This window comes from Tamandua tetradactyla, chromosome 14, assembly GCF_023851605.1.
Source record: "Tamandua tetradactyla isolate mTamTet1 chromosome 14, mTamTet1.pri, whole genome shotgun sequence".
In the NCBI taxonomy this organism is placed as follows: domain Eukaryota; kingdom Metazoa; phylum Chordata; class Mammalia; order Pilosa; family Myrmecophagidae; genus Tamandua; species Tamandua tetradactyla.
Window position 1 is genome coordinate 74,287,711 of NC_135340.1, and position 13,302 is coordinate 74,301,012.

General features: G+C 31.7%; 1 protein-coding gene across 3 annotated transcripts in view; it reads right to left on the bottom strand.

Annotated features, from left to right (window-relative positions):
* The window catches only part of ADAM10 (ADAM metallopeptidase domain 10), a 216,527-nt gene that overhangs the window by 51,949 nt on the left and 151,276 nt on the right, over nucleotides 1-13,302 (bottom strand). For all 3 annotated transcript variants that reach the window (XM_077128032.1, XM_077128033.1, XM_077128034.1), the window contains one exon: nucleotides 11,132-11,232. In XM_077128032.1, the coding sequence (XP_076984147.1) occupies nucleotides 11,132-11,232 (101 nt within the window). The remainder of the gene's footprint in view (nucleotides 1-11,131; nucleotides 11,233-13,302) is intronic.

The following is a 13,302-nucleotide window of genomic DNA, read 5'->3' on the forward strand; positions in this document are numbered from 1 at the left end:
GGATTCATCGGACTAATGAATTTGTTGCTTTGATGTCCTCTGTCACATTTTGGAAACCCTCAATCATTATCAGCTCCTATTTCATTTTCCATTTTTATCATCTTGGAACATCACATCACTTATACGTATGTTAGATGTTCAATGCACCACATATATCTCTTATGGTCTCTTTCTTGAGTTTATCTCTTCTTCTGATGATGCAAATCTCTTCTACCATGCAAATCGAAATCCATCAAGTTCTTAATTTCTGTTGTCACATTTTTCAATTCTAGAATTTCCTTAAGGCTGTTTTTGGTTATTTTCATTTCTCTTCTGAAATTATAAATATTGCCTTCTATGTTCTTGAACTTATTAAGGGCAGTCAGGCTAAAGTCTGTGCATGATAATTTCATTATGTGGATCCCTTTAGGCTATGTTTCCTATGTCCATTGATTCTCTTGTTCTTCCATCATGTTGAATCGTTTTTCATATGCTGGTTATATTTTAAGGAATGCCACGCATTGTAAAAAGAAGATTATAGATATAATTTAAGAAGGTTTACTTTTGTTTCCAACAAGCAATTAGGTTAGATGCCTAACAATCCTAGATATTCAATCACGGAATGAAATGTGATATTAAAATATTAATCATAAAGGGAGGTACAATATTTTCTGATCCACCCTTACTTCTAGGGAGCAACCCTTTGAGGTTCTACCTGAAGCTCTTCTTCACAGGCTCAGAAAAATATTTTTATCTTTAGGCTCAGGAGTCTGGAAAATTCTGCACTGCTTCTGAGTTTCTCACCCACCTCCTCAGAAATCAGAACATATATCTGGAGAAAAGGTAGTCCCAAATGCCAGGCTCAGCTAGCTGGGTGTCCACTTTTTCTCAAATCTTGGCTCCATAATTCCTCCCAGCCTTACACTAACTCCAATGCCTTCAAACAGATGCACATATGCACATATATACACATCTATATCTATTTATATATACAGGTACAGATATATTTTGGGGCCTGGTGGGTTTTTATTAGTTGTTCTAAGTAGGAGAAGGAGCACTTCTCTATTTCTTGAAAATAATTTCCCATCACTTTTAGGTATTATAAATGTCTTCTTAAAGTTTGTAACTTGTCCTCACTTTAAGGTATCTTTTAACAACAAAAGCTCTTTAAAACACATCAGTTTTGTATAATTAAAGCTTTCATATCTTCTTCATGAAGTATTCCACACACACCCCCAAAACCAAAATAAATTTTATTATCTTCTTTTGTGAAGTTCTTTTCAGACATGATGCTGATTTTTTAATTGGGATCTGTTTTGTTTTTTTCTTTTAATTGAGTTATAAGAGTTCTCTATATATTCTAGATAGAAGCTTTTAGTCAGACACATGTATGTGGACATTTTCTCAGTCACAGATTCACAGATTACTTTCTCATCCTCTTAAATTTGTCTTTTGTGGAGAAATTTAACTTAATGAAGTTCAGATTATAAATTATTTTATAAGGCAAAAATTTTTATGTCTAAGTACGAAAATATCTGTTTCCTTCTAGAAGTTTTAGTTTTAGCATGTAGGTCTTTAATCCATTTTGAATAAATTTTTGCATAAGATATGAAGTGTACATTGAGGTTCAATTATTTTTCATGTGGATATTCAAATGTTTCAGTATATTAATTTTTGTAAAAGACTACCCCTTCTACATTAAATTACCATAGGACCCTTGCAAAAGTCAACTGACTGTATGGACATTCTAGTCTGTTCCTCTGATCTATATGTCTATTCTTAGGTCAACATGGCACTGTCTTGATTACTTGATTATGCTACTTACTTTGGGGTAAGTACATAAATAGCATAGTCTTTAGGTAGCATAAATACTCCAACATTTTAATACTTTTTGAAAATTGTTTAGCTATTCTACATCCTTACATTTTCAGTATAGCTTTTAAAATCAGTTTGTCAAATACTAAGTAAATCCCCATTAGGATTGTTGGGTGACTCCGTGGGAAAAAAGGGGAAGAACTGACATATTAACAACATTGAGTCTTCCAACCTGAATAATGTATGCTTCTCCATTTATTTCAATCTTCTTTCATTCTTCTTGGCAATATTTTGTAGTTTACCATGTATAAGTCTTGCACATACTTTACTTAATTTATTCAAGTATTTTATATTTTAATGCTATTTTGATGTTTTTTAAATTTTATTTTCCATGAAATGAAGAACCAAAAGAACAGAGAGAATTAAAAAAAAAATCAAAACTTGGTTCATTGAGATCGATAAAATTGATGATGCAAATAAGTAAAATCAAAATGCGAGAAGGGTCTTTACCACAGACCCCAAAGAAATAAAGAAGATCATAAGAGAATATCATGAACAACTGTACACCAAGAAACTACACAATTTAGGTGAAGCAGACAATATCCCAGAAGCAAGCAAACAACCTACACTGAATCAAGAAGAAATAAAAGGCCTCAACAAACCAATCACAAGAGACTGAATCAGTCATCAAAAATTACCAAAAAAGAGAAGAAATAATATGAATTCTACTCAAACTCTGCCAAAAAAATTGAAGAGAAAACTTTACCTAACTCATTCTAAGAAGCCAAAATCACCCTAATGCCAAAGCCTGTCAAAGACACTATAAGAAAACTACAAACCAATACCTCTAATAAGTATGGATGCAAAAATGTTCAACAAAATACTTGCAGATCTAATCCAACAGCACAGTAAAAGAATTCTAAATGATGACCAAGTGTGTTTTCTCCCAGGTATGCAAAAATAATTCAACATAACAAAATCCATTAATGTAATTATACCACATTAACAAACAGAAAGAAAAAATCCACAAGATCATCTCAATTGATGCAGAAAAAGCATTTAACAAAATTTAGCAGACTTTCTTGAATAAAAACACTTCAAAACATAGGAATCAAAGGAAACTTCCTCAATATGATAAGGGACACATATGAAAAGCACTCAGCTAGCTAACACTGTACTTAATAATGAGAAACTGACAGCTTTCCTTCTAAGATTAGGAACAAGATGAGTATGCCCACTGTTACCAGTGTTATTTACCATTGTGCTAGAAGCTCTAGCTAGAGCAATTAAGTAAGAAAAAGAAATAAAAGGAAACCAAGTCAGAAAGATAAAAGTAGACCTATTTGCAGATAACATGATCCTCTATTTAGAAAGTCCCCAAAAAATTATGACAAAGCTACTACAGCTAATAAATAAGTTTGGCAAAGTAATGGGATAGAAGATCAACATAGAGAAATCAGTAGTATTTTATATACTAGTAATGAGCTATCCAAGGATGTAATCTAGAAAATTTTCCATTTACAATAACAACTAAAAGAATCAAATATCTAGAATAAACTTAACCAAAGATGTAAAAGACCTGTACACAGAAAACTACAAAACCATAGCTAAAAGAAATCAAAGATCTAAATAAACGAAAAGACACTCTGTGTTCAGGGGTTGGAATGCTAAATGTCATTAAGATGTCAATTCTATCCAAATTGATCTACAGATTCACTGCAATACCAATCAAAATTTCAACAGCTTCCTTTGCAGAAATGCAAAAGCTAGTTATCAAATTTATTTGAAGTGTAAGGGGCCTTGAATAGTCTAAAACATCTTAAAAAAAAAGAACGACGTGGGAGGACTCATGCTTCCTTACTCTAAAGCACATAAAAACCCACAATGGTCAAAACAGCATGGTACTGGCATAAAGACAGACATACTGACCAATGAAATCAAACTGAGAGTTCAGAAATAGACTTCAATGGTCAATTGACTTTTCACAAAGCTGTCAAGACCACTCGATTGGGACAGAAAAGTCTCTTCAATAAATGGTATTGGGAGAACTGGATATCCATATTCAAAAGAATGAAAGAGGACCCCATATAAAAAACTAATGCAAAATGGATCAAACCCCTAAATATAAAAGCCAGTACCATAAAACTCTTAGAAGAAAATATAGGGAACCATTTCAAGATCTAGTGACAGATGGTAGTTTCTTAGACCTTATATTCAAAGCATAAGCAACAAAAGAAAAGACAAGATAAATGGGACCTCAAAGAAACTGAATACTACATGCTTCAAAGGATTCTGTCAAAGGAGTGAAAAGGCAGCCTACTCAAGTGGGGAAAATATTTGTAAACCATTTAGCTGAGAAAGGTCTGATCTGATATCCAGAATAGATAAAGAAATCTTATAACTAAATAGTAAAAAAGACAAACAATCCAATTAAAACATGGCAAAAGACAAGACTAAACATTTTTTTTCCTAAGAGGAAATAAAGACGGCTAAAAGGCATATGAAAAGATCCTCATCTTCACTAGTTATTTGGGACACGCAAATCAAAACCACAATGAGATATCATTTCACACCAAGTAGAATGGATGCTATTAAACAGGCAAGAAACAGTAAGTGTTAGAGAGGATTTGGTGAAATAGAAACACTTATTCACAGCTGGTGGGAATGTAAAATGGTATAGCTGCTATGGAGTACAGTTTGACAGTTCCTCACAAAGCTAAATATAGAGTTACCTTATGATGCAGAAATCCCACTACTCGGTACATGCCCAGAAGATCTGAAAGCAGGGATGTGAACAGTCACTTGCACACCGATGCTCATAGCAGCATTATTCACAATTGCCAAAAGATGGAAATAACTCGTGTCCATCAACTGATGAATGGATAAACAAAATGTAGTATATACATACAATGTAATATTATTCAGCAGTAAGAAGGAATGAAGTCCTAAAGCATGCGACAACATGAGACAACATGGATGAGACTTGAAGACATTATGTTGAGTGAAACAAATCAGACACAAAAGGACAAATATTGTATGATTTTACTAGTATGAACTACGTATAATATGTAAACTCATTGACAGAAAATCTAGAATACAGGTCAGCAGGAGATAAAATAAGGCTAGAGAGAAGGGAGCGGTTGATTAACAAATGCAGAATGTTTGGTCAAACTTAAACATTTGGAAATGTATAGAGGTGATAGCAGCATTTTATTGTGAATATAATGAACAATGCTGAATTGTGGGTGAATATGGTGGAAAGGAGAAGTATGCCATGTATGTCAACAGAAGGAAAGCTGGAGACTAAAACATGGGAGTGTATAACAGTGAATTTTATAGTGGATGATGACTGAGATTAACAGTACAAATATTAAAAAGTTCTTACATGAACTAGAACAAATGTACAACATTATTACAAGAAGTTCATGAGAGTATATATGCGAGAAAAAATGTACCTATTGCAGACTATGGATGACAAGTAACAGTAATGTCTTAATATTATCTCATCAACAGCAACAAAAGTACCATAGTAATACTAGGGGTCAATAATAGTGGGGATAAAAGGTGTGGGAAGTTTTGGGCTTTATTTTTTATTTTTTGGGGGTAATTGAAATGTCCTAAATTGATTGTTGAGATGAATGCACACACGATGATGATACTGAACCACTGATTGTATACTTTGGACTGGTTGTATGGTATGTGAATATATCTCAATAAATTGCATTAAAATTTTTTTTTATTTTCCCGTTGTTCACTGTGAGTATATAGAAGTCAAACGATTTTTGTATACTAACATTGTATCTTATATGTCCTTAATAAATTTACTGAAGAATTTTTAAACTTTTTATATACTCCTTAGGAATATCTATTAATACCATCATATTACCTAGAAAATTATTTTATGTTACCTATTAAAACAGTTTCAATACGTCCTTTTCAACTTGTATGCTTTTTTTTTTCAACCTCATTTCTTTTTCTTGCTTGACTATGCTATCTACAATTTCAAGTACAATGCTGAGTAAAAGTGAAAATGGAACCCTTTTTTGTTTCTGCTCTCAGGGAAAAGGATTCAGCTACTAGCTATAAACACTATGGTAACTGTATTGTTTTTATAAAAGCCTTATCAATTTAAGGAAATGTCCTCCTTTTTTTGACGAAATATTGGATGTTGAAAGCTGACAAATGCTTCCTTACTAGTCTATTGAGATGATCGTTAGGTTTCTTCTTTTAGTATATTAACTAATATATACTGATATATATTCATGGATTTTCTTGTGTTAACCAATTGGGCATTTCCAATATAAACACCATTTGAACATGAAGCATTATCTTTTCTTATATGTTGTTGCATTTGATTTAGTAATATTTCTACATCTATATTAATGAAGGTTATTGGCCTGTAGCTGGATTTTCTTATAACATTTTTGTCTGGTTTCAGTATCAAGGCAATGTTGGCCATATAAAATGTGCTAAGAACTGTTTACTTCTCCATTTTATTTCTTGATGGACTATATCTAAAACTAGTATCATTTCCTTCTTAAATATTTGATAGAATTCAACAGTGAAACGATATCTGGGTTTGGTATTTTCCTTGATGGAAAATTTTTAAGTATCAATTTCATTCACACATATACATACACATGCACTCCCTAATTTTACTTGTTTTTTGATGGTTTCTTAATCTGTGTCTTTAAAGAAAGTTGTCTATTTAACGTATACTGTTAAATTTGGTGGCTAGAGGTGTTAAAATATTCATGGAAACGATTAATATAATCATTCCTGTTTTCTTCAGTTTTTAATCAGACTAGCTAGAAGTTTATCAATCATATTAATCTTTCCAACTGATTTTCTGTATCATTTTCTATTTCAGTGGCATGTGCTCTAACTGTTGGTTTATTCCTTCTACTCAGTGTTTAATTTGTACAGCCTGACCTAGCTTTTAAGGTGGGTGGGCATACATATGACTGATTGCTAGATCTTTTTTCCTTTCTAAAATGATTGTTTAAAGCTCTAATTTCTCTCTAAGCATTGCTTTAGCTGAATCCTCCAAATTTTACTATGTTGTACGTGTGTTTATCATTCAGTTCAAAATGGTTCCTAATAGAATTATTTCATTCCCAAATATTTGGGGATGTTAGAGATTAATTGGTTACACATTTCAAATTTAATTCCTTTGAAATCAAAGAACTTATTCTGTATAATTTTGATTCTTTTTAACTTATCAAGACTGGCTTTGTTGCCTAACATATGTTCACAAATATTCCACATAGACTGACAAAGTGTATTCCACCATTGAGTGGAATAACGTCGATTAGGTCACATTGGTTTATGGTGTTGTCTCATCCTTATGAATTTTCTGTCTTCTTCCACCTTCATTAATTCAAAAATGAGTGTAACATCCAGTTATAATTTGTGGATTTTTCCATTTCTCTTTCCAATTTTGCGAATTTTATTTCATATAATTATTATTAACTGCATAAACATTTAGGATAGTTATTTCTCCTTGATGAAGTGATACCTGTCATCATTATGAATGTCGCTAACAGTGTGGCAATATTCGGAGAACTGGAATACAGTGTATTTGATATTAACATGGTCAAGACAACATCCTGGCTAATGTTTGTAGAATATATGCTTTGCTATCTTCTTACTTTTAATTTATCAGTATCCTTACATTTAAACATCATGTCTTTTACATGATGTTTTATTTAACCTCTGACCACCTCAGCTTTTTAATCAATGTGTTTAGTTCATTTACACTTAATGTAATTGTTGATATGGATAGATTTAGACATACTGATATTTCTTTTCCATTTGCCCTATCTGTTCTTTTCTATTTTTTTTCTTGCTTTTACTGACTTCTTTTGGATTAACTGAATATTTTTTATTACATTTAATTTCCCTCATTGATGTGTTCATTTTATCTCTTTTAATTTTTTTCCCTACTGTTGCTCTAGTTAATGGACATTCCTACAAACTTTCTATAAAAGGACCTCATAGTACATATTTAGACTTGCAGACCACACAGTTCTCTGTCTCTGCCATCGTAACATGAAATCAGCTGTAGATAATGTGTGAGTGAATGTGAATGACTATTCCAGTACAACTTTATTTATAAAAATAGGCAGTTGAAGGGGGTGCAAGGGTAGTTCAGTGGTAAAATTCTCACCAGGTTCAAATTCAGGTCCATGTATTTCCCCAAAAAACAAACAAACAAGCAAAATAAACAAACAAAAGTTCAACAAATGATACTGCAATAACAGGATACTCACACGGAAAAATGAAATGTGACCCTGCCATACAGCACACAAAAGACAAAAAACAAAAACAAAAACAAAAGAGGCAGCTAGCCCACAGCCCACAGTTTGCTGACTCCTACTCTAAGGTTTACAATATATCTATTTTATGTATGGCAGCCAACCTACTAAAATTACACAACTTCACGTAAAATGTAAGAAACAAAATAATTCCACTCTTCCTCCCATTGTTCTTTGTGCTATTGCCATACACTTTGCTTCTCTATATTTTATAAATTCAATTATATATTATTATTTTGATTTAAACAATCATCTCAAAAAAATTTTTAAACAAGAAAACATCCTCTGTATTTACCCATGTATTTACTATTTTAGTCTCTTTACTCCTTTATATAACTTTTTTCTTCTACCTGAATAACTACCTTTAACATTTCATGTAGTATAGACTTGCTGGTGACAAATTCTCCTAGATTTTCTCTAAAAAAGGTTTTTAATTTGCCTTCATTTTATAAAATGATTTTATAGAAGACAGAATCCTAGAGTGACAAGTTTTCTTTCAACACCGTAAAGACATCATTCTAAATGTATTCTGGTTTACACTGTGTGGTAAGAAATCATCAGTTATTCTTATATTTGGTCCCCTGTATGTAAAGGTGTCTTCTTTTCTCTGGCTGCTGTTTTGATTTTCTCTTTTTCAAGGGTTTCCAATAATTTGATCATGGTATGACTTGGAATTGTTTTCTTTGTGTCAATCTTTCTTAGGATTCAATGAGTGTCTTGCATGTGTGGGTTGAAATTTTTCTTCATATCTGAAGAATTGGGGGCAACATTTTTTCAAATGTTTTCTGTACCTTCTCCACTCTGAACACCAATTTTTTCTCTCTGTGCTTCAGTCTAGATAGTGTCTATTGCTTATTCTTGTTTCTTAAAATTTATTCATGTTGTCTTCTACAGTAATTAACTTGCACTAAAGCTCATCCAGTCAATTTTTCAGTTCAGATAATATATTTTCAACTCCAGAAGTTCTGCTTTGGTTATTTATTATAATTTCTATTCTCTCTAATTTGAGTACTTGTTTTTTATTAATTCTTAGAAGAGATTAATAGTTTTTTTTCTTTCCCAGCTTTTTGTCACCTAGCAATTTTTTTTTTTTTAAATACTGGACATTGTGAAAGTTACATTGTTGAGTATCTGGATTTTGTGTCTTCCTTTAAGGAATATTCTTGAGTTTCTTTCAACAGCTAGTTTACTTGAGAACCACATTAATCCTTTCGAGGCTTGTTTGCCAACTTAGTTAAGTCTGAAGTAGTCTTTACTCTAGGGACAGGTTAACCTTAACCTTACTCCTAGAGAATGGCTTGGGGTCTCTCCCAAGTGTAATTTCTGATAATTGCTCAGTTCACAGACTTCCCCAGTAGTTTTTCTTTCTCTGACAGCTTGCTCATAAAATCTTCCACTAGACATACACAGCTTACTTATTCATAGAAGATTCAAGGAGACCCTGGCACACTTATCTGGAACTCTTTCTAAGTGTAGTTCTCTCCTTGTAGGTATGCAGTCAATGAAGTCCAGACACCTCAGCATTGCTGAAAGTTGACCTCTTTCTCATCATCTCAGTAAGATTCTTGTGCTCTTCTTGAGATCCTGTTCACTGTGTCATAGGCAAAATTGTGCCCCCAGTCAAAAAGCCAGGGAAATCAAAGAAGATATCATTTGTTACCTCTCTTTCAGTCCTACACTATCTGCTGCCCAATGTTTGTTACAAATTACACAGTTAGAAGGGGTAATTCCCACTGAATTTTTCTACTAAGATTTTCAAATTTTTTCTTGTAGATGTTTAATACCTTAATCCATTGGGGGGGTTTGTATTATCTTAAATATGGTGTGAGATGGAGATCTAATTTCATCTCTTCCCAAATGGATAAACATTTTTTTCTAGTTCAATTTATTCAGTGTTCCCCTTCCTTTTCCTCACTGATTTGAAAATTTCACCTCTATCACATAATACAGTTTAAAACATGTGGGCTCTCAATTAGTATAATAAGTCTTGATGTTTTCTGGGGTGAATGTCTTTTTCTCCCACCTTAGATGGGTCCTGCTGCTTCTTAGCCCTTACTTTTCAATATAACAATTTGAATCCATTGAGTATCATGAACAAGACTGTTTTGATCTGGACTGGAATAACACTGAATCTACAAATCAATATCAGGATAATTAACATTTTTATGGTACTAAATATTATTTCCCATTAATATAGTATATCTCTCCATTCATGTAAAAATCCCCATAATATTTCTGTCCTAGTTTGTCAGGGTTGTTATGATAAATACACAGAATGTTGAGGACAAGTGTTCATCTTAATTTCCACAGTATTTCTAAAACCTGCCAACGTCCTTAACATGTGACAGAAGATCAATAAATAATTACTAAATACTTGAAAGATCCACCTGAAATAAAACTGTTTATGCCATTATGAGAACTAGAAACAGACAGGAATATATATATATATATATATATATATATATACACATATATACACACACACAAAATATATGCCAAATATTTGCCATGAAAGCAAAAATGTTTTCTCGTTTTGAAATTCTATTGTAAATAACTATAACTGTATCACCTAAGACTAAAGAAAGAGGCCAAAAAAAGGAATAGAAGAACAACAATCAAATGGTGAAAAAAATTACAATTAATCAAAAGCACTGTGATTTTACTGTAGTCACCAACCATCTCAGTTTGACAGGACTTTCAGAAAACCAGGGCAATTTGGTCACCCTAATTTTTACAATAATACAAATAAAGTTATATAAAAACAAGTTCAGATTTTATTTCTTTTCCTTTTATAATAAAATATGTAAAGCAGCATATATTTTGGACACATAATGTAATTGTTTTGAGTCACATTTGTTAAAATCTCAGCACCACCTCTTTATAATAAGTAAGTTATCTGGCTTCTTTTCAGCATTACAAAATAATCTTTCAGTTATTCTATAACATACATTTTTAAAAGTAGGAAAACATGACTAAATACAATTTTGTTTCTTATTGCAATCCAGTATTAAAAACCTTACCTGTGTTACCTCCTGTACACCAGTCATTTGGTACTTCCTCATCTTTTCAAATACTGAATGATCTGCACAGCCCCCTTGTGGACCATATTTATGAGGATAGTCTAAAATGCAAAAAAGAAACATCATTATTATCACAATGCTTAAATATTACTAAATATCCTAAAATGAGAAATAGTTAATTGTCTTAATAAATGAAAGCCATGATGCTTATTTAGTACTTATAGGACAGGCTTTATGCTAGGCATTCTAATTTCAAAAACCTGGCAGGTTTCTAAGTTTTCCCTTAATAAAGAACCATTGGTTTCTAAGCTATCATATGAATGATTTATGATTTCTTAAAAAGGACAATAATAATTCTTTATTTTACATTTACCTTTTTCAACTTTTCCCACTTGAGATATATAGAGTATCTTAATACTTCAATTTACTTCATTTTAAAACTTTTAACTATTAGAACACAGAAATTTCCTATACTGCAAACTTAAAAGAGCCCCTGAATCTAAACTATAGGAATGCTAATAAAACATTATATTTGGCTTGAATTCTTATAATGAATACCAACTGGCCTCAAGGAAAAGTGATCTAGAAATATGCTTCATGGTACAGTAAAAGCATTATGAGCTTAAATGTATTCAATTTATAATTCAGATGACTATATATAATCCAATAATCATTTTATTATAATCTGTTTTACTTTCACAATTAAACACTGATTAATTTACGCTTAACTAAATTGGTTCTATTTCCAGATAAATATTCAATTACTTTGGACAAAGTCATAAATATGTGGAAATTAAAAACATACTTTTTTAAACTTTTTTATTGGGAAGCATAACATATATACAAAAAGCAATACATTCCCAAGTACATTTTAACAAGTATAGAACAGTTCCACGACAGTAGTTATGGGTTACAGTTATATAATTTTTCTTTTTTTTTTCTAGTTGCATCAAGATACTGGAGACTAACAGAAATATCAATAAAATGATTCAGCAGTCATACTCATTTGTTAAACGCTGTCTTATTTGTTATACTCCTCCTTCTGTTTAAATAACATATATAAAACCAACAAATTTCAAAGTACATTGCAATAATTTCAGAGTTCGGTATGGGTTACAATTCCACAACTGAAGATTTTATTTTTAGCTACTCTAAGTAAAAATATATGCTTAAGCAAGGGGTAAGGGGTATGGTATGTATAATCGTGTTTTTTTCTCTGTTATCATTTTATTTCTTTTTCTGTTGTCTTTTTGTTTCTTTTTCTAAATCGAATGTTCTAAGAAATGATGAATATGCAACTATGTGATGATATTAAGCATTACTGATTGTATATGTAGAATGGAATGATATCTTAATGTTTTATATGTTAATTTTTTTAATTAACAAAAAAAGTTAAAAAAATATATATATATGTTTAAACAAACAATGGGTTAAAAGAAGAGATCACACGTGAACTTAGGAAATAACTTAAGGGAAAGGAGAATGAAAATACTACATACCAAAATATCTGGGATGCAGGGAAGGCAGTGCAGAGAGGGAAACTGACAGTTTTAAATGGTTACACTGAAGAAGAAGAATTGGATGAACAGGAAAAGAAGAACAAATTAAACCAAAAGCAAGCAGAAGGAAAGAAATAACAAAGATTATAGATTATAGTGGAGATAAATAAAATAGAAAAAAACAAGAAAGAACTAGAGAGAGAAAATCAATAAAAACAAAGTTCATTCTTTGAAAGACCAATAAAGTTGACAAAACCTTAAAGACACTGACCAAGAAAAAAAGACAAGATACAAATAAAAAGAATCAGAAATTAAAAAGGGGACATTACTATTGGCCCTGCTAATAAAAAGGATTTTATCTTAGAAGAGGATACTATGAACAACTGTACACCAATAGAATAGATAACCTAGGTGAAATGGACAAATTCTAGAAATACTCTACCTATACTGACTCAAGAAGAAACAGAAGATCTCAAACAAACCAACTACTAGTAAAGAGACGGAATCAACTACAACAAATCAATTACTACTAAAGAGACAGAGTCAATCATCAAAAACTTCCTAATGAAGAAAAAACCCAGACAGCTTCAAAGGGGATTTCTACCAAACACTGCAAGAAGACAATTGCCATTTAGCGCAAATCTTTACAGAAATGGAAAAGCCAAGAATCAA